General features: G+C 34.3%; 2 protein-coding genes across 2 annotated transcripts in view; both read left to right on the top strand.

The window, feature by feature from the left end:
- Nucleotides 1-257: 257 nt before the first annotated feature.
- Nucleotides 258-16,440, top strand: il34 (interleukin 34). The gene is given in 7 exon segments (NM_001128701.1): nt 258-518; nt 3,440-3,540; nt 7,980-8,086; nt 8,546-8,626; nt 11,727-11,927; nt 12,070-12,238; nt 15,606-16,440. Coding segments are annotated over 6 exon segments (642 nt in total). The 5' UTR covers nt 258-518; nt 3,440-3,500; the 3' UTR covers nt 15,650-16,440.
- A 2,548-nt stretch (nt 16,441-18,988) lies between these two features.
- Nucleotides 18,989-26,069, top strand: part of lonp2 (lon peptidase 2, peroxisomal) — a 54,445-nt gene continuing 47,364 nt past the window's right edge. Inside the window, 5 exon segments of the mRNA NM_001008573.2 lie at nt 18,989-19,318; nt 22,230-22,464; nt 23,731-23,862; nt 25,444-25,566; nt 25,648-25,811. Coding sequence (NP_001008573.1) covers nt 19,086-19,318; nt 22,230-22,464; nt 23,731-23,862; nt 25,444-25,566; nt 25,648-25,811 — 887 coding nt within the window. The 5' untranslated portion in view covers nt 18,989-19,085.

Raw genomic sequence — 26,069 nt, 5'->3', positions numbered from 1 at the left:
GAAGGATCATACGCGAGCAAAGAAGTTAGAACTAGTATAAAGAAATGACCCCAACATTTATTTTTAATTGGGAAGGGGGTTCAGACTCTGCCACAATTCCACACGTTACATTTTTTTTTAATTCATAAAATCTACGAATATTATGCTCACATCCAGCCACTGATGAGTTAACAGTTTATGTGGACTCAAAAGTGAAAGTAACGTTAGTGTCATCTGGCTGTGGCTCTGAACTCAGCGTGGTCTTCTCGTGGTTCTTTACGCGCGGAGAGAGCTGTAGGCGGGTGTTGTATGTACAGCGGCTTAACATACAGAAGAGGTGACATAAAGAAAGGGAGTTTCCGACGCTTTTGGGTGGACGGTGCATAGAAAAGGGGGCGATTTTACTACTTCGGTCAGTATCCTGCACGCCTGGAAGTGTCAGCGGTCATATCTTCAGGGTTAAGCAAACACTTGCCTGTTTACTGAAAGTCCTCTGCAGATGGTTCCCACTGAGGCAGACTAGAACATCGAATCGAAAGGTTTGTGGCTTGTTTGATTTCGTGCTTTGAATTGTATCGCGCGTTGTGTGGGAATTTAGATCAACTGCGCAGACTGAAAGATCGCTTCTGGTTAGATAAGATCAGATTACTGGTCAATTTACTAGATGTTCTGACAACAATATCTGATCGATTCAGAAAGACTTGTGTGTAGTAAAGCCGATAGCACGCATGTGAAGGCTGTACACATTTTCTTTAATGTAATTTTATATGAATGAACTCTTCTTGATACTTATTCATTGCTTTATTGATGTATATATTTTCCAAGTACTAATATAGATATCAGTTTATTATGAATGTCGGAATCATTGATGATATCTTCATTGTTTTATATAGGCCTATGTATAAACTGAATAACATGATGTTATATAGACTATAACATCAATGATTCTGCCATTCATCATGAATTGATAAATAACAATTAGGCTCATGCTTTATTGATAATTCTTGTCATTTCAATAAGCCACTATTAATTTTAATATGGTGGTTGGAATAAAAATGTAATAATCAGATGTGTAAATGTTGAAAAAAGAGGGAATTTCCTCAATACTTCATTATTTTGATTTGAACATACATTTATTTCTGAACATAAATGTATTTTTTAAATTCATTTTAACATTTTAAAACAAACAAAACAACAACAAAAAGAAAATATTAAAAATAGATAAATAAATAAATAAATAAAAAGAAACACCATGACCCATATTTTACAATTTAAAATATTGTTTCAGAGGTAGGCTAAGTTATGCAGTATTTCTAAAATTCGGTAAAATAGGCTAATATTGTAATGGTGTTTACCAAATTGTGTAATGTAAGCATATAATATTGGCCTTATTTGGCCGATAAAGCGCTAAAAAAGATTATTATAACAATAAAAATCTGTTTTAAATTGACAACATCATAAATATCTAGTATTTCACAGATTTCCTGTGCTCATCTCAGATTTAAAAAGATTTAAAAATCTGCTATTGATTTGGAGCAAATCATAAAAAGGATTGCGAAATAGAGAATTCTGTTAAAATAATTAAATTATTGCATCATATAAAATATGATGTTACACCGAGGATATGATTTGTTCAGCTGGACTTTTGGACTTGATGTTTCCTTCACATGGTTATCCTTTAAACATTTATATATTTACTGTAACATGTGTTACATTTGTCCATATCCAAGAAAATGCTAAAGACATTTCTGATTAATCTACCAAAAATGCAGCCGCACATTCTGCTCTTCATGCTCATCACATGACTATTAGTCAGAAACCTGCTGTCTCTGTCAAGATGCCATTATATTCCCTAAAGGATAAAAGGGAATTTATTTTTTTCCTTTCGAAAGAAACAAAAAGAGACAACATCTGGATTTGTTTTACACATCTGCACAAGTTCTGTAGGCGAAAACAGTGGAACATTATGATAGAGCTCCAGCCCTTCAGATGAACAGTGACCCCCATTCCTGCTTCACTTTAGGTTTTTACAACTCCTTCTTGTTTTTTCTTTTCTTTGCCCATTAAAATCAGATGTGCCAGATCAGCCTTTTTTGGATATTGAAATATTTTACCATCCAGACGGAGTAAATGAATTCAGATGTGTCATCCCTGACTATTTACAAATGATTTGTGGTCAAAAATCACTCTAAGAGATACATTTGTGAAATAACAACAACAAAAGTATGTTTACATTAAACCAGACAACATTTTAGTAGATTCAAACTGGCATCAAAAGTAGATGTCAGTACAGTTCATTTTGTTTAATTGCAGAGTTCAACATTAAAAGTTGTCAGTGCAGATGTCCCAAAATGCAATTCCAAAACATCAATAAAGAATAAAGACACTTGTGAATTACAAGCCACAGAGAATCTCTGTTAAAATGTCACTCTCACCCACAAAATCAAACCCAGGCTCATTCTGAAAATGTACCGCTATATACATTTCTGCAAAGCGCCAAATACATCCCAGGAGTTAAGTTTTTTTTACAGTTTTTGTTTTTGCAAATCCACTAAATCCACTAAATTTCTCTCACGAGTGCCGTTCACGCCTCTTGTACCCATGTAAATCCACCAGAGGCAGCTGTGTACGCTTTTTCAGATCTAAAAATTCTCTCACGAGTGCTATTCACACCTGTTGTTCTCACGTAAATCCACCAGAGGCCGCTGTCGACTGACTGAATGACTGACTGACTGACCCACGCTCCTCCTTTCCTAAGCCCAACCAGTAGTGTTTTCAGTAGCACCAATTGACCCGCTCACACCCTTCCCTAAACCCAACCAACTTAGTTTTAAAATGCAATCCAGAAAATGACAAGCCCTCACCTGATTTTTACCACATTCTCACCCTGTTATTTACTCTATTTTATTTTTTGGGTTCTGTTTTTGTCTTACCCACTTTCTGGAACTGTTGGCATAAGGCCAACTTCTTTCTGCATCTCAAGTGCACCGACATACATGGCGAGCTAAATGGACAAACTAGTAACGGTGGGAAAGCCGTCCTTTCAGAGGCAAGTGGTCAGCTGGTAAGCGCGAAAAGGAACGTCGTCATACTATCCCATAGCATTCGGTTTAAAGACGAAATCTTCTGGCTACATAATTTGCGCTCTCCAGAAATGTATATAGGGATACATTATATAGGGTATATAGGGAGTCGCAAGTGTACATTTTTTTTGTCAATAAATAATTTTTAGCATGAAATAAAAATCTATAATTTTGACCCATATGTGGACACTGTTAACATAAGACTGCTTTTGTGTTTCAAGATCACAAATATACAGCTATTAATCGACATATATTTTAAATATAAACTTGTACAACAGTTATAACATTTGTATAAATATACATTTATACGACTGTTAACCAACAGATATTTTTTGCAGGTGTTTAATAAAGTGTGAATTCTGTTTGTTTTTTTTTAGAACAAGAGGACCTAACAATTTCCTTTAATCAAGATCTAGATCACAGAAAAAACGTCCTACCATGGTCCAGTCCGAATGCTGGCTTCTCAGGGGGCTGCTGGGTAAGTAAAGTCCCATAATTAATTGATAAAAATGACAAAATGTCAGATGTGGGAACTTTGGATAAGACGGTAGTACTAGACATAAATATTCTATTTTAATAGTGGCCGAAAAAACTTCTATTGATTAATCACTTCCTTAGTAAACCAACAAGAGTCTCTTGTGAATTTACGCAAATAAGATAAACAAGACTGATGGGTTCGAATATCCGAGAAATTCTCTGTGAGCCAAATTAAGCAATATGTTTCTTAAGAGTGAGTGTGTGGTTTTAACATCTGCATATCTGCGCACTTGTTTCTTCTGAAATGAGTGTCAAGCTAATTGTATGTTTGAGCTTCTGCATATGTTGCTGCCACCGAAGGACTCAGACGTTACTATTAGTGTCACCACTTCCTGTTCAGGAGAAAGACAGAGAGAAAGAACGAATGAGACAGATGCATAAGGTAAAAGAGAGGACAAGGAGGGGGATACCAGGCCAAAGAAGCCAGAATAACTCGGACGGGAGGTTGGGGGGTTGAGCGGTTGGACGCCAGTAAATAGCCCAGGTTTTGTGGCATAACAAATTCCTCCGTCCCTCGGAAGTCTGTTTCATGGTCTCTGAGACTTTGCTGACTGCCAGTCTCTGGGTAACTGGCCTGCAGTGCAGCTCCACCACAGAGGCAAACCGCACTGATCCACTGCAAAGTGACAGATGACTGCCGGTGCCCTGTGTTTCCACCCCAGGCCGGCCAGTCACAATCACTTATCTTTAACAATAGGAACTCCAGTTAAAATAGATGCAGGATCAGCCTCAGGTTTGCTACCACAGATCATGCTTTTGATCTTGATCATATCGTGCATATTATGTCTGCTTTTGACCACATGTGGGTTGCAGAAACTTGTGTTGTGGCATCACGGCTGGTGCGTTCGCATTACATTTTTTGTATGGTTGCGTTGTTTTATTGTGTTAGAAGATATTGAAGCATCAATATAGGGAAGATTGAGATGTTGCATTTGTGTTTCTTTTTTTCAGCAGAGCTCAATTGTTTTTATGCTGAAAAATTGAGTATCTTTTTCTTTGTAAGTCGAGCTGTGGTTTGAGGTTTGCGTGTTGTCACAGTACCTTTGATACTTTATACGAATTCATGCGTCATTGCCTTCAAAGAAATGACCTGTCTCTAATATAGGCTACAGCACAATCAGCAAAACGTAAACAATAATATGAGTATCATCGATTAATTGAAATCAAAGATTTAAAAAAGGTATGCATTTTACTTGAATATTAGTATTAATTCTATACAGAGGACCGAATTAAAATCCACAAGCCTTTTTACTATGGAGAAAAAGTTTGCGTGATTAAATAAGCCCTAAGAATCTGTTGGTGCATCCAAAATTGCATAGTATTTACTGTAAAAAACTGTATGTTTGCTTTGTAGAAGAAAATGTTATAGAATAACAGTTCCCAACAGGGGAGTCCCGGCCCTCAAGGGGGCCTCAGTGAGCTCTGTAGGGGAGTCGAGTCATATTTTTACATTTTTAGCAGTGGAAAATTAGGAGAACGATCACGTTGCCTTAGCTCATTTTATCCCCTGGTTCACCAAAAAAATGGACAAATTTGTAATTCGTCCTCAACAAAAAAACACCAAGTCTCACTAATAGTAATGACCCAAGCATTCTAGACCCAGGTGAGTGAGCTTCAAACATTTCGGGTCACAGCACTAGCAATACTGGAAAGCAGAAATGCAGGAAATACCAAGATAGTTAGCTGAACTATTGTTTTATTCCATTTTCTCAAAGCAAAGAGTCCCTGATCCAGCCACAGTGCATTATCTGCGCCAAAGTTCTTGCTTATGAATGCATGAGGCTGTTTAAATAGTAAGACATTCTCAGACAACTCCCACTTATTGACCAAATTATTACTTACTGCCAGCAGCAATCCTCACACTGATCGATGAAGCGTAACAAATGACATGCAAGTGGTAAATTGTAATAGCCATATTATTTTTTTTCTCTTACACACCAGTGTGAATACTGATATTTTTGTTATTGAATTTCAAATAGGGCAAATTTAAAATGGACAAAGGCTTTCGTTTTTCAGTTACAAATGGCCTACTGATGTTTTGCTTTTATATTTTACATTAGGCTATTATTTGTGCATAAACATATCTAGAAATAGTAATAAACACACGGTTTGTTTGAAAACTACATTTTTGTCATTTTTACTGCAAATTCATATGAGCGATAATATCATTAAATGTGGTGGGGAGCTTTATAATATTTTCCAGGGGAAAAGGGGGTCTCAAAAAAAAAAGGTTGCGAACCACTGATATAGCATACCTTAAAGGAACTTTGGTTGTTAGGATATAAAGATGAGCCGCGAGCCGTTTGAGAATTGTTTCAAATATGTGATGATTCAGATCAGTCTTTGGAAAAATTGACGTGGGATTTATTTTCTGTTCATTGTGCCTCTAAATGATTCATATACAAGTGTTGTTGTAGTGTTGGTAAGCGCTTATATGTTTACAGTGGTAACCCAAGAAACACTTTATCATTGCTGTTCATAAGCTCCACCTGCTGGCTGGATTGAATCTGCATCTCATTTAGCTAGTCTGCTGTTTCCTTCAGATGAATTACTGGAAAGGTTTTCACAAAACTAAAGTCAGACTATTCTTCAGATTTGGAATTCTACAGTATAATTACTCATTAAAAACTGCACATGCTGCATTCTGTTCAATTCATCTGTATTTTATAGCGCTTTTACAATGTAGACTGTGTCAAAGAAGCAGCTTAACATAGAAGTTCTAGTAAATTGAAACTGTGTCAGTCCAGTTTTCAGAGTTGAAGTTCAGTTCAGTTCAGTTGACTGTGGTTTAATTTTCACTGCTGAGAGTTCAAACACTGAGGAGCAAATCGATCGATGCACAGCTCCACAAGTCCCAAACCAAGCATGCATGTATGCTATATGTTTGGATCACGATTAAAATCACTTTAAATTAAAAGAGAGGGCTAGCTCTCCTCAAACAAGCTTCATACAGTTCAATTTCTGAAACTAAGGCTGCAATATACTGACATATAAAAACAAAGGTCTATTTAGAGATAATTTGGTAGATTGATTGGGGTGATTGTGTATAATCTGCATAGAAATCAGACCTTTAACACATGCCAACGATAAACGTTTACTCATGCTTTAATGTTAGGTGGTTTATTGGGTCAATCTCAGTTTACAACAGTTTGATTAAGATTGCATAATTTAGCTAATCGTAGGCATGAGCCATGCTTTAAAATAAGGGCTTTAAAATGACTTATAATTAATACATGTGGTTTGAAGCTGTGGTGGTTTATTCTGCTTTGGCAACCCCTGATAAAGTTGGGAAAAAACCGAAGGACAGTGATTGAGTGAGTGAGTGAGTGAGTGAATGAGGGAGTTGAAGCTGTTGCCCCTTCAGATGCTCTGGCTACTTAGTTTATGTGTTTGAGATCTGCTGTTTTTTTCTAGCTTGCAATTTAGAGGTTTATTCTTCAACTATAGATGTTATAACATCATGGGGAAAAATTCCATTTAATTAAAAAAAAAAAAGATAAACAAAAAGTTTTAATAAATCAGTAGTGAGCCATATAAGTCTGTTGGTGCAGCCAGGCTATTGACCTTATTTTGCAATGCGGAAGTGCGCTTGTTTTTGCCATTCAGTTGCCTAAAGAAGAAATGACTAGGAACAATAAACAGCAGAAAATGGTCAAACTACTTACTCTACAAGCAATTGTGTTCATGAATATACAGGCAAAGTGCAATAATATAATAAGAAAATATCGGTTTGCATCAATTGCATACAGTACTTTACAGTCACAGCTATTCCTCGAGGGACAAGTTAAGATAAAAACAAATTATAATATGGCAATCTTTAAATGGGATTTTTGCTATTCAGTAGGCTATGTCTTGAAACAGGATTTAATAAACTTAACCAACAAAGCCACTGCTGTTGCTTTACAGTATGCACATTATAAACTGAGCTGCTCCAGAAATATACTAATTGTAGGCCAAACTAGCCATTAGTTTTTTTCCAGCACTTGAGCATGGTGTACATATTAGTACATTTGGTACAGATTATATTTTGTTTTTGCAAGTATTAATCATTTTGCACATCTTTTGAATACCATTAGGTTATTAAAATCATTGCTTCCATGTAATTATTAACCATTGGTATCAGACTTTTTATGTTATTTCCAATATCACTAAATCAACCCAATATCAGCCAATAAATATCAGATCCATCCTTATTCATTAGTGTATGTTTGTAAAGTATTTACAAAGCCATCAAATCTGACTAATCTAATCAAAATCAATTCATTTGATTTGTTTATTTCATGTAAAATTTAAGTACAAAACAATAAATTATTAATATTTTCATGATTGGCAAAATATATGATGTTTAAAGCCTACGTTTTTCTTCTTCTCTCTCTTTAGGTTTTATTTGTCTATTACCAGTGTGCAGTAGTGCAGCTCCAGATCTCTGTGGACCTCTGAAAACAGTCCAAGACAGTCTAAATGCAACCTTAAGGAGACGTTATATGGTAAATAGATGCCTTTTGCTTTAAATCATAGCGTTATTTTATAGAAAATGAGAATATTAAATGCTAAAAAATTACTATTAACAAACCGTTATTAACTATGACTTCTGCCTTAACAAACTCCTAATTTGCTACTTATTAATAGTGTATTATTATGAAGATATGCAGAATATGTGCTTTGTAAGTGCAATTAAACAGCCAATGTGTTAATAATAAGCATGTGTATAAGTAACTAGATGATTGTGAGAATGTGTACCTATACTAAAATGTTAATGACATTTGTTAATGTTAATGACAAATGTTAATGACATAACTCAACCATTTGTTTTTACCTGACCAAAAGTTGGGTTAAAATAATTCAGAATCAACGTAACATGTATATGAAGTGAACATCATTTAAATGCCTTGTATTTGACCGAATGAACGCTTTGTCAATGAAAGGTTTTCTATTTATATTTACAGAAAATGCACTTTCCCATTAATTACACTGTCCAAGTGCGTTATGAGGAGGTGTTCAGACTGCGAAACATCAGCAGACTGGTGGTAAGCCTTTATCCCACTGACACTGTCCCCAAACCAACCCTCTGACTCAGTTTCCACCATGGCCATAAGCCACACTCTCCACAACGTCCCACACCAATTAGCTCATTTTTCCTGTTTGTCACATATCAACACAGATTTGAGACTCATGACTTACAATACAGCCAGATTAGAGTCACGGTTTTTAGGGCTTCCTGAAAGATTTGAGGGCTGTGACTCAGCATTTTTGAATACAGGGTGAATCGCAAACAAACCTGCTCAGGCTTATTTAGATCTGGAGGGGAAAATACAGCTAAACATTTTAGTATTATAGGATTATATCAAAATATTTTTAATGTAATTTTGCACTGTGTTTTCTGGTAAGATTAGGATAAACTGAAAGGCAAATATTGCCACTGTGCGTATTTAAAGGGTCACGAAAAACCAAAACACTTTTTCTAAGATGTTGACATATATATATATATATATATATATATATATATATATATATATATATATATATATATATATATATATATATATATATATATATATATATATATACATACATATACTGGCCATAGGGAGCACCGGGACATTTCCCAGTGACCTGACGGTCAATCTGGCCACTGTGAGTCTGGCCTGCCCCCCTAATAAACTAATTAACTAATAAAATGTAAATAAAATGTATTTAAACAAATTGAAATATAATATTAATGATTTTTAAAAATCTGGGGGAAAAGCTGCAGCCATCTGTAGTTAAAAATAGATAATACTACGGGTCTATAAATATAGTAAGTTTTAAAAGTGGTGTTTTTTATAAATGTAAATCTTAATACAGTAAAAAACATTAAACCCATATGATCAGCATTTATTAATCTTATTTATTTATTGAATTTATTTTTTGAATTGAATTTTCATTATTATTAATTTTAATCATTAATTCTTTACAAAACTTTGAAACAGTGTATGAAAGATTGATCTTATAAATATTTATCCACATTTTTTATTAATAAATATTAGAAAGTGTTTTTAGGATGACACGGGGGCGCAGTGGGTAACGCTTTTGCCTCACAGCAAAAAGGTTGCTAGTTCGAGCCCCGGCTGAGTCAGTTGGCATTTCTGTTTGGAGTTTGCATGTTCTCCCCTGTGTTTATGTGGGTTTCCTCCGGGTCCTCCGGTTTCCCCCACAGTTCAAATTCGTGGTATAGGTGAAGTGAATAAGCTAAATTAGCTGTAGTGTATGAGTGTGCATGTGAGAGTGTATGGGTGTTGAGTGTATGAGTGTATCCCATTGCTGGGTTTCGTCTAAAAAGGCATCCACTGCATAATAACATATGCTGGATAAGTTGGCGGTTCACTCCGCTGTGGCAACCCTAGATTAATAAAGGGACTAAGCAGAAAAGAAAATGAATAAATTAAGTTGTAAAAGTAGTGTTTTTTATAAATGTAAATCTGAATACAGTAAATAAAATACAGTAAACCCATTTGATCAGACATTTATTGAATAGTTAATGTTATCTATTTTACTATTATTCATTTTATTATTTTATTCATTATTTACTAATCTACAAAATAGTCTATGAAAGATTGATTCCATAAATATCTAGCCACATTTTTGTGTTAATGTAGGAAAAAATCCTATGATCATTCTATATAGGTTTCTTTTAAAATGGCAAATAATAATAATAAGAAAAAATTATAAAGAAATGAAATGAATCCAGATTAAAATGTCGTTTTATTATTTTTTATTAATTCTAGAATTTATTATAATTGTAAAATTTTATTATAATTGTCAAATAATTGATCAAACTGGTGTTATTTCAGCTTTTTTCAACCTGACTTTGCATAAATCCTTTGACCTAAACAAAAAGATTGTAAAAGATATGGACGTAGTATCCGTGACGTCACCCATAGGTTTCTGAAGATCGAAAGGAAGCTAAAAGTAGGCGGGGCCAACCAGCGCCATTTTGTTTGTGTGTCATTGCACCAACCGGGGGATACCAAACAAGGGCAATGAGGCGGAGCGTGAGTGGTGCTACTGACGCCTGCTAGCATTTTGCTTAGATGGGCTTTTCTTTGGGAGAAACGCTTAATACTTCATTACTCATGTTCTGACCACATGTGCTTGGTTGTACACTATATCATTAAAGTGTTAAGTCTTTTTAAAACACTGTTGTGTTTTCTACTGGAGGAAAATGCAAATAACTTCCAAATACTTCAAATATAGTCTGTGTTAGTAAATGCAAGGCTGTTTATGAAATCCAGGCATAACCCTGTATGACAACGCTTCAGATGACTGTTCTAGAGCCTACAGCTAATCAATCTGTCAGATTCTGGAGTGCTTTACAGGTCTAAAGAAAAGTATTTATGATAAATGATCTTAAATAAAACAAAAACATTTATAAAGATGGTATATAAGTAAATAATTTCACTCACCTGGGAAATGGAGCCCACGTGTATGGGTTGTGAGCACAATTAAGTTTACACAGCATGCCATATCATCTGAAAATTGTAATAAATAATTCCAAAAAGCAACTGACTGTGTAAAGCCACATAAAACAAAACAAAAATACAATATATACGCCGAGTTCAGTGGCTAATCAGCTGGAATCAGCTAAGGTGACATGACGGCGACCAGCGAGAACTAGCTTTCACTCAAGTGGCCACGCCCTTAATTATGCAAACTTAATATAAATTAATATAAAGGAAAATTATGAGTTATAAAAAATTCACCCCCTCACAGTTATCATGAAGGGTTATTATAGCTGTATGATCAAAAATCGTTTTTTGTAACAGCCTGTAAACACCTTTTTTTCTGCTGTAAAGTTGGCCATTTTAACAGTGGGCTCAATAGAAATGTGCTCTATTATGGAGCCGGGACTAGCAGAATTTTGATGAATTGCAGTTTCATTTACTTCCGTATTAGCTTCACGAGGAAGAGCGGAGGGTTGCCGCTTGCCTAAACAATTTTACTGGAAACTGATGCTGAAAATTAATACATGCCTGTATATCACAAGCGAACCACAAAAAGTTGAACGTTTCCCAATTGTTATTGTTCCTCTGCTCCTCATTCCTTCAACCGTCATATCTATAGTCTAATCTCTCGCTTTGTGTTCTCTAGAATACGAGTAATGAAGAAGAGCCAGTGCTGCCGAGAGATCTCCAGGATTTGTGGCTTTACGTGAGTCAACAGGGCATTAAGAAGGTCTTACGGGTACTGCCAGAGAGGCATCCAACGCGGCGTAAATACCTCTCTGATCTGGAGAATCTCTTTAAAAAATTTGAGACGGTTTTTAAAGAAGGGAATCACGAAGACCAAGAGGTTAGAACAATGATATCATTTGACTTTATAACAGCTTATTATAAATCATACTATTAGTGCTATCAGGCTCACAGTCAGCTTGACATTTTTGCTTTGTTGACATTTGTTATGTGGTAATCAGCGTGTCTTTGTATGCTTTCAGAATGTCAGAGAACGTCCAGAGAGCTTACAAACCATCTGGGATCACTTGACGGAACAAGATTATAAAGGATGGAAGTCAGTCACACCCAAATCAATCCTTGATAACTGTTATCGGACCATGCTTTGCCTGTTTAAAGAGTGCTTCACAAAAGAGGATGACAATTATGATTGTAAGTGTGTTTCTATTGTATATACTAATGGAACTACCTTTTTGCTTTTACATTTGAGAGACTGTAAATGAAACATCGATCTAACAAACGTTGAAAGAAATCTATGTTTTTATCCATGTACAGTTAAAGTGAGAATTATTAGCCCCTCTGTTTATTTTTTCCCCAATTTTTGTTTATTGGAGAGAAACATTTTTCAACACATTTCTAAACAGAATAGTTTTAATAACTCATTTCTGATAACTGATTTATTTTATCTTTGCCATAATGACAGTAAATAATATTTGACTAGATATTTTTAAGACACTTCTATGAAGCTTAACGTGACATTTAAAGGCTTAACTAGGTTTATTAGGTTAACTAGGCAGGTTAGGGTAATTAGGCAAGTTATTGCATAATGATGGTTTGTTTTGTAGACTATCGAAAAAAAATTATAACTTAAAGGGCTATTAATTTTGACCTTAAAATGTTTTTTAAAAATTAAAAAGTGCTTTTATTCTAGCCAAAATAAAACAATTAAGACTTTCTCCAGAAGAAAAAATATTATCAGACATACTGTAAAAATTTCCTTGCTCTGTTAAACATCATCTGGAAGATATTTAAAAAAGAAAAAAAAAAATCAAAGGGTGGCTAATAATTCTGACTTCAACTGTATTTGTGTGTGCATTGTTGAAAAAATGTCAGATGGGAATGTCAAGGTGGCATAAAATCTTAAAATGTGCAAAAAAATCATATGAAATGAATTGGTAGATAGTACAGAGAAGAAAACGTGTTCATAAACTATGCCAGAAGCCCAAATACTGAATGCATTTTATTAGTAAATAATATTAGTTAATTTTTGTTTTTAGTTAAATACAGTCATGATTTACTCATTTGTTCACTTGTTTTTATTTAAGTCATGACTAGGCCCACACAGAACTTGCGCTCACAGAAATCTGCAGATTTTCTGCCCATTATTGAGTCTATGTAAAAGTATGTACATTTATATTCATTCAGTTTTTAAATGACTTTCAGTATTATTATTGACTTGTATAAAAATGTTTATATGATATATTTACAATACAGTTTGTAAAGTAATACTTTTTTATTGTCTTTTTGTCTTTTAGAAGCTATATTATACGAGAGACTTGCTTTGTTTACTAAATAAGTGGAGCTAATTAGATAAATAAAATAAAACCAATTAAATAAAAAGTTAAGAAGGTAATATTTTTCATTTCATATATTAAGGTTTGTTACGACATACTTCCAAAATTATTCTACATAAATCCACAGATTTTTGACAAAATTCTCAGCAGAAATAGCAAAAAAATGGCCCCAGATTCTGTCTGTGACAAAATAAAGATTCTGCTACCATTTATTCACCCTTCACTTGTTCAAAACCTGTTTGAGTTTCTTTATTCTTTTGAACAGAAAAGGAAGATATTTAGAAAATAGTTAGAAATCAGTAACCATTGACTTCCATTGTATTTTTTTTCTATTATGGATGTCAATTGTTTCCAGTATTCCGACATTTTTCAAAATATCTTTTTTTGTGTTCAACGGAATAAAAAAAAAAACTCATGAAGGTTTGGACTCACTTGAGGGTGAGTAAATTGTAATTGTTGTGTGAACTATACCTTTATGGGGTTTTTTGTCATAGTAAATTGTAGCAACAGTTTAATTAAATTATGGCTGCAAATTAAGACTTTATTCTCATTTTTTTAAATTAAATATAGTATTGTATAGCAATGCGGTGGCGCAGTGTGTAGCACAATCGCCTCACAGCAAGAAGGTCGTTGGTTCAAGCTTCGGCTCGTTCCATTGGCATTTCTGTGTGGAGTTTGCATGACCTCCCCCTGTGCGTGGGTTTCCTCCCAGTGCTCCTGTTTACCCCACAAGTCCAAAGACATGTGCTGTAGGTTAATTGTGTAAGCAAAACTGTGTATGTGTGTGATTGAGTGTGTATGGGTGTTTCCCAGTGATGGGTTGCAGCTGAAAGGGCATCTGCTGCGTAAAACATATGCTGGATAAGTGCCGGTTTATTCTGTTGTGACAACCCTAGATTAATAAAAGAAATATAATAGAAACTAAATGCATAGTATTGTATAGTATTAAAATAGTATTAAATATTCATTCATTTATTCATTTTCTTGTCGGCTGAGTCCCTTTATTAATCTGGGGTCACCACAGCGGAACGAACTGCCAAATTATCCAGCACGTTTTTACGCACCAGATGCCCTTCCAGCCACAACCCATGTCTGGGAAACATACACACACACACTAATACACTCATACACTACGGACAATTTAGCCTACCCAATTCACCTGTAACGCATGTCTTTGGTCTATGGGGGAAACCGGAGCACCCAGAGGAAACCCACGCGAACGCAGGGAGAACATGCAAACTCCACACAGAAACGCCAACTGAGCCGAGGTTCAAACCAGTGACCCAGCGTCCCTCTTGCTGTGTGGAGACAGCACTACCTACTGCGCCACTGCGTCGCCCCAGTAATAAATATATTGTTTTGTTAAATAATATATATAATGCCCACAGTTTTTGAATTTGTTTACTCATTTTACTTAAATCATGGCCTCAAGTTAAGACTTGTTCTTTCGTTTTAGTAAATTTAATCCAACTAATTTTGCTCTCAGAGCTGAAACTCATTTTATTCACACATGATAAAACATTCAAATTTTCAGCACACTTAACAGTTTCGAACTGAAACATAGCTATTGATTGGCTATACATTTATCTCTGTTTAAACCCACTAAATCAATTCATCCAACAAAGACTGCATGTTTTTTTGGATCTGGATTTTTTTGGGAATTACGGTTCCAACTTACTCATTGGTGTTTTTTTGGGGGGGTTGAGGTAAGACAGTTGAGGTCCATCTAATGATTGTCACCACTTGGAAAGTTTCAGGGAATTTTTGGCCTCCAACCACACATAGGGTTCTTCCACCAGTCCGCTAAATATTTGTTGATAACCTTAGTTGCGCAACCCCAAAATTTATGCACAGTAGCAAAACAAATAGTCGGAAAATGTTGCTGTTTGTTGATGCGTGTCTGTGGTCGACCGTCAGCCTTTGTGAATGACAAAAAAAAAAAAAACTAGGGTATTGAATCAACGTCTTTATCCTTTACATGATGAATGAGACGTTGCCATGATTCAGGCTTTGAGGTTTTCTAAAGGACGTAGAGTACCTTAGAAAGCAAAGCCCACATGCTTTTACTCGCCTGGACATGCCTGGTCTGTGCTTTTTCCCCAATTCTTTGTCATATCTTTAACTGTGGTTAGCCCAAACATTAATGTTAATAACATGACAATGCATTGTTTTGTTTTTTTAACTGATTCTATAAGAGATTCTTCTTTCTCTGTGCTCATTTCTAGATTGTGAAGTCTATAACAGGAGGAAAGAAAGGAAAACAACATAGCAGCAGATCTTAGCGGATCTAATCCTGTCTCCGTGTTGCTGTTGTAGGGTGTTAACTGGTTTATGTAGTGACACGCAGCATGCTTGTGTGCCTCTTGTCCTATTGAAGTCATGGACTGCCTCCACCGGTGTTTGCCATATTGAAAAACACAGCAGCAGTCAAACCACTTGGAAGACACTCTACTGACCCTGCAGCTATTGCTCTCCGTCATTCAAACCTCCATACATCCACCCGCCCGCCATCTTGCATATTTAGGCAGCATTTTGCTAATAAATCTTCATGTGTGCAGTGCACTGTGCGTGTGCTTTTATGGAGGAGAGCAGCTTTGGCTAATTGCTGTAGCATTTTATATTGGTTATTTCCACAAAAAGTCTTTGCACTGTGACTTTTATTTCTGAGGAAATTAGATATTTTTTCACATGCCAAAGCAGTATGTTAGCATTGCCGTGTTGTAAATGTCAGTTAGGTGAGATGTAAAAAAACGTGGAGCTTCTTTTTGTACACATTTCATTAGCATGCAAATCTTGTGCTGACTGCTGGCTTAGTCGGCACTGTTGCTTTTACCCGGAGACTGTTTACTTTTGTGCTTTATTGCTGTTTCAATGTTGAAAGACTGCACCAAAGTACTCCTGTTAAACTTTTTTTTCTAAAAGATTGATCGAGAGGGTTTGATATCAGGTTTGCATATGTTTTATACACAGATTTTTTAATGTAGGTTATTTATTTGGACTCCTGCCACAGAATGTTCTGGTAACTGTTGTAACTTGGCTTAGGGAATAAACTTCTCACTATCACCCCCGAGTGTTCAGAATGTGTCATTCTGGGTTTGGTTTCATTTCAGATACACTGTCAACTTTCACTTACATGCCTGTAGGCCTACCTGTTTTATATTTTAATGTTTTATTATAAGCTTTGAAACATTACATAAGGTATTAATACAAATTCAGATATAAATATCCAGGAACATTACAGAATTGCAAAAACAGATCCAGAAATAATATTAAAACAAAAATATAACAGGTGGAGAAAAAGAAAAAAGAAAGATAAAATAGAGTATTACAAAGTACTATGAGAAAAAAATAAATTAGGACACAATCATTGACTACACCAGGCGGATCAGTACCAGGATAAAATACCTCCATGAAATTTAACATCAAGTCATTCTTTTTGTTTTTAATTTGCATTAGAGACTTTCCATTTCCGTTTCTATTAAAATGTATATTGCATTTTTGTATAAAATTCGCAATTTTCTGTTAATTAATAAAAAAAATTACCTTGTAAGATGTAAAAATTAACAACATTCTAGAATGTTTTTGTGTGTGTGTGTGTGTGTGTGTGTGTGTGTGTGTGTGTGTGTGTGTGTGTGTGTGTGTGTGTGTGTGTGTGTGTGTGTGAGAAAAAGAGCAAATTATGTCTTTTAAAGAGGGTCTGTAATTACTATTTCTTTGCCCAAATAACACGTCACTAACATCATTTCAAAATTGAAGAAAGACATTACAGAAATAGAAAAGAGATAAGTTTTCCCCATGTATATTACCAAATGTGCAGGGATTATCAATATCCATGCATTTAGAAAAAGTTACTTTGCATGGATACATTTTGTGAAGTATTTTAAAATGCACTTCTTTAACCTTATTTAAAAGACAAACTTTAAAGGGTATTGACCAGGTAGTTTTACAATTAGTATCCATATTTTTTCAATTTCAATAATATTTCCCTCTAATGGGTATTTTGTGTTTGGATTGAAACAATTGTCTCATTTTTTAAGGCCTGCCTGGCTTTATTATATAGTAGTGAATCGTGACAATGTATCAAGACCGTTTTTATGTGAAGGTGATGATGCTTGCTGAAATATTTATATGTAGCTGATTTTAAGTAGTGTAGATAACTAAAAGAAGGGCTGAAGTAATTTATCGTTAGACTTAAAAGTAAAGTTTTAAGACTAAATATACTATTTAATAAATAACATTTACATTATAAGTATTATTAAAATGTATATTACTCATATTCTAAAAGAATATTACAGACACACAAAAATGTAATGTAAAATTATCCAATTCCTTGGCATCTGAAATAGTTAAACTACAAAGGAAACTTAAAATTATAATAAATAATATTGTGGGACCGTGCCGTGGTGCAGTGGGTAGCGTTGTCGGCTCACAGCAATAAGTTTGCTGGTTCGAGCCTCAGCTGGGTCAGTTGGCGTTTCTGTGTGAAGTTTGCATCTTCTCCTTGTGTTTGCATCGGTTTGCACTGGGTCCTCTGGTTTTCCCCACAAGTTCAAACACGTGCGCTATATATAGATTAATTGAATAAGCTAAATTGTCTGTAGTGTATGCGTTAATGGGAGTATACGGGTGTTTCCCAGTGATGGGTTGCAGCTGGAAGAGCATCCGCTGTGTAAAACATGCTGGATAAGTTGGCGGTTCATTCTGCTGTGGCGACCCTAGTTAAATAAAGAGACTAAGCCGAAAAGAAAATGAATGAATGAATGTTTGGCAATGTTTCGTGACAATGTATCAAGAAGACACAGTTTTTATGTGAAGGTGATGACGCCTGCTGGAATATTTATATGAAGCTGACTAAGCAGTGTAGACTAACTAAAAGAAGTGCTTAGGTAATGTATCATTAGACTAAAAAGTACAGTTTTAAGAATATACTGTTTAATATATAACATTTACATTATTAAAATGTATATTACTCAGGATATATTATAAAATAATATACACAAAAATTTAATCTAAAATTAGCCAATTCCTTGGCATCTGAAAAATTTAAATTACAAAGGAAATAAAATAAAACACCGAAGGAAACTTAAAATGTAATAAATAATATAATTGTGTTGTATAATGCATTTTATTCATAGATTATAATTGATAACTCATTTAACAGAAACCAAAAAGGATATACCAAATATATATTTATAGAAATATGTATGTGAATGTGATTTATTGAATGCGATTGTGATTTACTGAATGAATATAATTTGGATAATTTTAATTAAAAAATATTTGTTTTACTTATTGTACATTATGGTCTGTTGTAAACATTGGCCTTTTTTAGGCACTTATCTCGTTTAATATTCAACCATTGAAGTTTTCCAACAGCCCCGTTGGAAAAGAGCCGCGTGAATTTTCCCCATGACTCAAATATCCCCCGTTTTCTGACTTTGCAAAGGCGTTCTCCCAAGTTACAGCCTTATAAAAACACTACGAATGATAAAGCACGGGACACATTTGGCCGCTTTCCGCGTACTTTCACACAAGTAGGTGTTTTCGTTTGTACCATACTCCAAGAATGTCCTAACGCTCTTGCCGTAGCTCCTACTTCCTGTTTTCATTTGCCCCAGTTTGTCGTACGATGAAGGCGTTCCTGACACCATAGTGCAGCGCGATTACTAGTTTTAAACTGTAAACATTTATTCAAACCCTTAACAATGTCATCCAACAGTGGTATTCAAATCCCCAGCCGGCTACCTTTGCTGTGCACTCATGATGGAGTGCTGTTACCAGGCTCGACCATGAGAGTCAGCGTCGATACGGCGAGAAATATGCAGTTAGTGAAGAGCAGACTGCTGAAGGGAACCTCGCTGAAAAGCACCATAATCGGGGTTATTCCCAACACCCGAGACCCTGAGCACGACAGTGACGAGCTGCCGTCTTTACACAGGTGGGTTCGGTGGCGGAGGAAAACAGACCCGCTGCTGGTTTGGTGCGGTGCAGCTGTCATTGAGTTACCAAACTTCTGTTGCGAAACCAGTTGAAGGTGGTTCAGTTGTTATTTAATTTTGGTTTTACAATGTAATAAGTAATATAATAACTTTTATTTCATTGCGAACTTTATAGTATATAATGAGCAGCTGTGTTTTTTTTCCATGGGACGATTGTAATGGTGATGGCTGACGAGGATGACAGTTACATTTTTATGTGTACTGAACTTTACTCTCTCAGATCGTTAACTTTAACCTACAGTCTTATTCATTTTTATTTGACCATGTCAGAGACGGTGTAGCAGTGTTTGTTTTCTAGAAAAATCGTTTGAGCTGTAGATGGACTTTAACCTTGTGAGTCTGCTTTGCTCTGTCATCGATCAATGGAATGTGAGAAGTAAACAAATAAATAATGGAAATGTAATAAAATGTTAAAAATCATGAAAATTTTTGTAGTGCATCAAAGTTTCTAAGGTTTTTCTCTTTATGAAGTGAAGAAAATAAATCCAAGTCCTCAATGAACAACACTGAAACCATATTTGTCTGTCTGTATGGAGAAATATTTGCAGAAATTAGTAAAATATCAGTAAAATGTAGGGCTGGACGATATTGGAAAAATCTGATATTGCAATATTTTCTTTCTGTGATTAAAAAATGCAATATGAATACAGTTTCACAAAACAGTTTGAATAGCTCTATTTGATGGGTTTCTGGGGAATCTAACAGTATTCAGGTACAAAAATGTAATTATCACAATGCAAACAAAATGCTTTTCTTTCTTTTTGTCTCTATTATAGTCTAAATATCAAAAAAGACCAAGTAAAAATATTGTTTAGTTTTCACAGTCAGAATAAAATAAGTGAAAATTAAGAGTTTTAAGGAAATGATCTGCCAGTGGGGTTAGTGAAATAATATTGTTTTGACTTTGAGATTTCTAAGTAAGAAATGTTTTTATTTTTATTTAGCATAAATCATATAAATTCCATTTAAATATAGAGTTATTAAATACAATTCTGCAATTCTTTGGGTCCTTGTCAACTATAATTCAGACTCAACATTGCATATTATTACAGTGTGACTATTGCAAATGCGCACATTGTGATATTGTGTTGAAACAATTTATTGTGCAGCCCAGTGGAATGTACTGATACTAGAGTACATTATTAGTAGAATATTCAAAGTACCATGGCAAACAATATACTGTAGGAAGTATGTCACAAGTTGTCATTGAATGAATGTGCAAATATAAAGCCAACTTTACCTCATTCATTTTTAAATCAGTTAATTTCAGTGACCTCATACACATACAAATATAAATCTAAATAACTTTGGAATGCTTCTCCAGTATTGAAGGTATTCCACAGTACTCCAGTGTGAAAGTATATTTGAGCTGTGTTGTGATTCCTTAAAATGCTCTCTTTGTTTACAGCTCTCTGCTTTAATCTAAATAATGTTTTAATGCTTTCATTTTCAAAAAGCAGCAAAACATGTCATTGCTCAGCATACAGTCACATACTGCACATCAACTTCTTTAATAAACTTTAATCATTTTTAAACTTAACAATTAACTTTAGCTTTTGTAATATATACTCAGTGTCTAAAACGTTTTAAGTAGAAACAAGAGAAAAGTATTGATAGTGTGATTTATTTATTTATTTATTTACTTATTTATTTATTTGTTATCTATAATTCTAATTTAAATCCCTGTTTAAGTACAGCTCTACTCATAGGTTTATACACTCCTTGCAGAAAAGGCAAAATGTTAATAATAATAATAAAAAAGAAGGGCAATCAAATAAAATGCATGGTTTTCTTTCAGCATTGTTCTGAATAAGCTATTATAACTGAATATTTTACAAAGGTTTACATTTCTCCCTAGTTATTGTTAGCTACATAAGTTAAAAATTTTTAAACTTTTTTAAAATTTAAAAACAAGTTCATTTGTTTGTTCTGTCTGAGTAGCAAAAAAAGTGCAATTTCTTTTTATTTCTACCATTTTTACAATGTCTTTTTACATCTTTACAATGAGGAATAAGCAGTATTATTAACATAGAATTCAGGGAGGATGGAAACTTTTAACATTTTGAACAAATTTGTTATACATTTAGTTATTATTTTATGCTGTGGATTACACGTAATCATGCTATGTAAAAAAGCTTATTCAGCATACAGTGCTCAGCATATATAAATACACCCCTCACAAATCTATTTTTAAAATTAAAATTTTAAATAGGAAGCTATACAATATTATATTTGTCCAAATACATTAGATTAGTCAGTACTAAAGGCAAATCTGGACCTTATCTAACAAAATAACTGATAATAACGGTCCAAAAACTAGCACACCCAAATTTATATGTTATAGATAAAAATTAAATACAAATTTAAAAAAATAGGAAAATTCAAGAGAAGCAAAAAATTGAAAAAATTAGTTGAAATTTTGTAGGTTGTAATTTTTTCATTTATTTTATTTCTTTTGCAATATTTTCCTTGGATTTAATCATATTATCTTTCAATTTCCAAATATGTTTGGTGATTAAATATTATTTTAATCAATATATCTGTATAATAAATCAGTTTTGTTTAAATGCACCAAAATACATTGCCTATATTCACTGAGAAATAGATACAAATATTCATTTTCAAAATAGGGTGTACTCAATTATGCTGAGCACTATTTTAAATAAAAATAACATGCAATTCCTCTTATTTTATTAACATTTTTAACGTTACGCCCATTGCAGAGTTTGTAAACATACGAGCAAAACTGTATTGGTGTGTGCCTGTCATGAACAGCTACACAGATATCACAAATTAGATTTTATGCAAAACAAGATCTCATTTTTTCAATCTGTGCTTCTGGTTTCTCAGTATTGGCACAGCAGGATTGGCGGTTCAAGTTGTGGGCAGCAACTGGCCGAAGCCTCACTACACACTGCTCATCACAGGCTTGTGTCGCTTTCGAGTGAGCCAGCTGATGAGAGAGAGACCCTTCCCCGTGGCCGAGGTGGAACAGCTGGACAAACTAGAGCAGTACACAGAGGGAGATCCAGCTGACGGAGAGCTGGGAGAGCTGTCACAGAGGTTCTATCAGGCGGCTGTACAGGTCAGTGCTTAAGCCACATGTGTTTCTCTCTATATTCTGTGAGACAGTCTATAAAAAGCTTTGCACAGTGTCATGAAGTCATAGATATTATTGATTTGGTGCTATTGTATATAGTATAATATAATAATATAGCTTCATAAAATCTAATATTATCTGGAAGCAGACTTGGATTTGCAACCTGAGACTGCAAATATCAGACATGCAATGTCAGACACAATGCACTCAATGGTGCTAGTGACGGCACTGTGAGGCTTAGGATTAGGTGTGCGCATGAAAAGCATTGTATGCAGTCCATCTTGCACCTGATCTGCTCCTGGTCAAGACCCTTCTCAATATAATATAATTATTTATAGAATGGAATTCGTTCCAAAAACTAAACTTTTAGCCATAAGGGTCACGTGATCCTTAAGAAAATCATTCTAATAGTAACATTACTATAGTATTTAATAGTATCTAATAGTAAATTATCATAATTTTCCTTTTTTCCCTATTGTTTCCTATTGTTTCCAGTCTAGGTCTGTATTTATATATCATGTGGTGATGTTGTTAAAATACTTGTATTATCATACATGTTACTGAAAAAAATACATGTTTGATAAATTAGTACTAGTTATGTCTTCTCTTTTTTTCTCTTTATTAGTGAGTTTTTGTGAACATTTTGTTGACATGTTTTTGGATGTATTTTGGTTTTTTATCATTATATAAAAAAAGAACAATATTTATTTGGTACATAAACAGCTTTACCTTCTTTTACTGATAGGTTTTGTTCTTAATAAAAGTATTAATTACCTTCAATCAATTAGTGAACTAATAACCAATCAACCAATCAACCAATCAGTCAATCAACCAATCAGTCAATCAACCAATCAACCAATCAGTCAATCAACCAATCAATCAACCAATCAATCAATCAATCAATCAATCAATCAATCAATCAATCAATAACAAAATCTTAATTAATCTTAGCTGAATTTGTTTTTGATAGTCTGCCATTTAAAAATGGTTGTTAATTGCAGCCAGCAATTTCCTCAAAATACAGCTAAAAATGCATTAAATCCAATGACGTATTTTTTATAATGGCTGAAAATAAGATGAATGAGATTTGTCTTCCCCTTCTTTGGCACCAGTCATCTATACAGTGAGTCATAATTTACCACTGAATGGATATGAAGGCTTCATTCTTTGACAAATGCTGCAGGATGATTCACTGCATGTAGGCTGTTCATTCAGTGTTCTGAGAATGTCCTCTGGCCTCTCTTTGTTCAGCTGGTTGGGATGTTGGATATGTCGGTGCCTGTGGTCGCAAAACTCAGGAGGCTGTTGGACAGTTTGCCCAAAGAAACTCTTCCTGATGTCCTGGCTGCCATGATCCGCACTTCCAACAAAGAGAAACTGCAGGTACAAGAAGTGTAATTGTTCATTCTTCTAGACTTTTTCAAGTGTGGCCATGCTGCATAATTTTGGACATAGGAAAATTTAGCTTACGCTATCCTTTTTTTTTTTTCAAATAAGTGTTTTTTGAAAAAATACATAACATTGTGTAGAATGAAAGAATGCAAAGAATACCTGAATTTTTTTTTAACAATTAGCAGAAGAAAAATAATAATATAATATAATCATATAAAACAAATACACCCCTCCCATCCATACATGGAGTAAATGTCACAAATTTTGCCAAAACATTGCTCATTTTGATGTTACATAAAGATACTCGCAATGGTTGATGGAAATGATAAATAAAAACAAAAATGTCCAGAAATGATGCACAAATAAATTGCATTTAAAATGTGATAAAACATTGAATTAAAACAATAACATAAAATAAGATAAAGTAAGAACAACAAAAACAAAAGGACTAGCAAAACTAACAGTTATTATTCAAAATAATCAATTATTAAAGTCTAATAGAGGTAATATGTCAAGAAAAGGGTCTTAAATAAAACCCGAATACCGAATACAATAGTTTTTTTCTGGGGTACTGTTAGATAGAAGTTCATTAATCCAGTGTTTTCTCTCAGGCAGGTTTTTAGATTTTCATTTTTAAGTGTACATTTTTTAGCTGCAGTTCTTGCAAGCAAAATAAAATAGCTTTTGTGGTGGGCCAATTAAAGTGAACTGATATCACCTAATATCCAACTTTTAGCATGTGGATTAATCAAATTATTTAATATTTCAGAAGATGTTGCAATGACAAACTTTTAGAATGTCTCCAAAACTGGACAGTTTCAGAGCACAATAGTGTCCCAGTAGACATTTAACACTTTTGACACATGGCAGAGGTCTTGAAACTGTGTTTGTTTAGTCTATAGGGGGTGTAATTTAATCTTTGCAAAATATTTTTTTAAGCTTTCCTAAATAAATAATGTAATCCAACCTTATGAATGCTAGAAATCAGTTGAAAAAGTGCATCATCTGGGTATTCTTTTTAGAATTTTCACTATTTATACTACAAAATGGCTTAGAGTAGTGCAAAAGTATGCAATCTGCGATACATCTATTCTTTCTATTATAACTTTTCGTTAAATGGATATTTTACCCAAAACAGAAATGTTGTAATCATTTATTCAGAATTCAATCATCTCTAACCTGTTGGAGTTGCTTTGTTTGTTAAACAATAAGTTAATTTGAAAAATGTTGGAACCCTGTAACCATTGACCTCCATTGTGTTTATTTTGTATTAGTTTTTCAATAATAATTAATGATTTCCAAAGTAAAAAAAAAAAAAAATGGCATCTTTGGGTTCAACATAAAAAAAATCTAACAAAAAGGTTTGTTAGCACTTGAGGGTGAGTACATATTTTATAAAGTATGTATAAAGTTCATTTTAATTTTTAGATTAACTATCCCTTTAATTTTTTTTGGTTTATTCAGAGGTTGTCCTTACGATAGCCTTGTTGCTGGCATGGTGTAAAAAGTAAATAGAAATGAAAAAAAAAAGTTAAATAGTTTCAAAAAACTTAATGTTGGTGTTGATGGCAGGTTCTGGATGCAGTAGACTTGGAGGAACGCTTTAAGAAGGCCCTTCCGCTGCTCACCAGACAGATTGAGGGCCTCAAGTTGCTTCAAAAGACCCGCAAACTCAGACCGGATGATGATAAAAGAGTAGGACAACATAAAAATTAGCACAGACAAACTCATCCACAGCTTCCTGTTTGAGTCACAGTTTTGTTTGGTTTCTCCTAGGTTCTGTCCATCCGTAAAGGTGGTGTGTTCCCCGGTCGCCAGTTCTCTCTAGATGAAGAGGTGGAGGATGAGGACAGTGATGACACTGCTCTGCTGGAGAGAAAGGTGAAGGCAGCTGCTATGCCTGAGGCAGCTCTGCGCGTCTGTCTCAAAGAGCTCAGACGGTGTGTAATGCTCATTTTACAGCTAATCATGTTCATATTTTAGCTGCATTTTAAATAGTAAGGGACTTGTCATTTTATCTGTAGTTTTTAGATCCTCAAGAGTGTCTAATTATCCTCCTGGAAGGCAGATGTTTTATAAATCTAGATCCAGCCAGTTCCAAAACACATGCCTAGAAGCTTTCAGGGAGTCTAAAGAGACCTTAGTTAGCTTAATCAGATGTGCTAATTAGAATTTGAGCTAAACTCTGTAGGACAGTG

The sequence above is a fragment of the Danio rerio genome, chromosome 18 (assembly GCF_052040795.2).
Source record: "Danio rerio strain M-AB ecotype USA chromosome 18, GRCz13ab, whole genome shotgun sequence".
Taxonomy (NCBI): Eukaryota; Metazoa; Chordata; class Actinopteri; order Cypriniformes; family Danionidae; genus Danio; species Danio rerio.
Note: the sequence above shows the minus strand (reverse complement) of the source record. Positions and strands in the feature narration are given on the sequence as shown.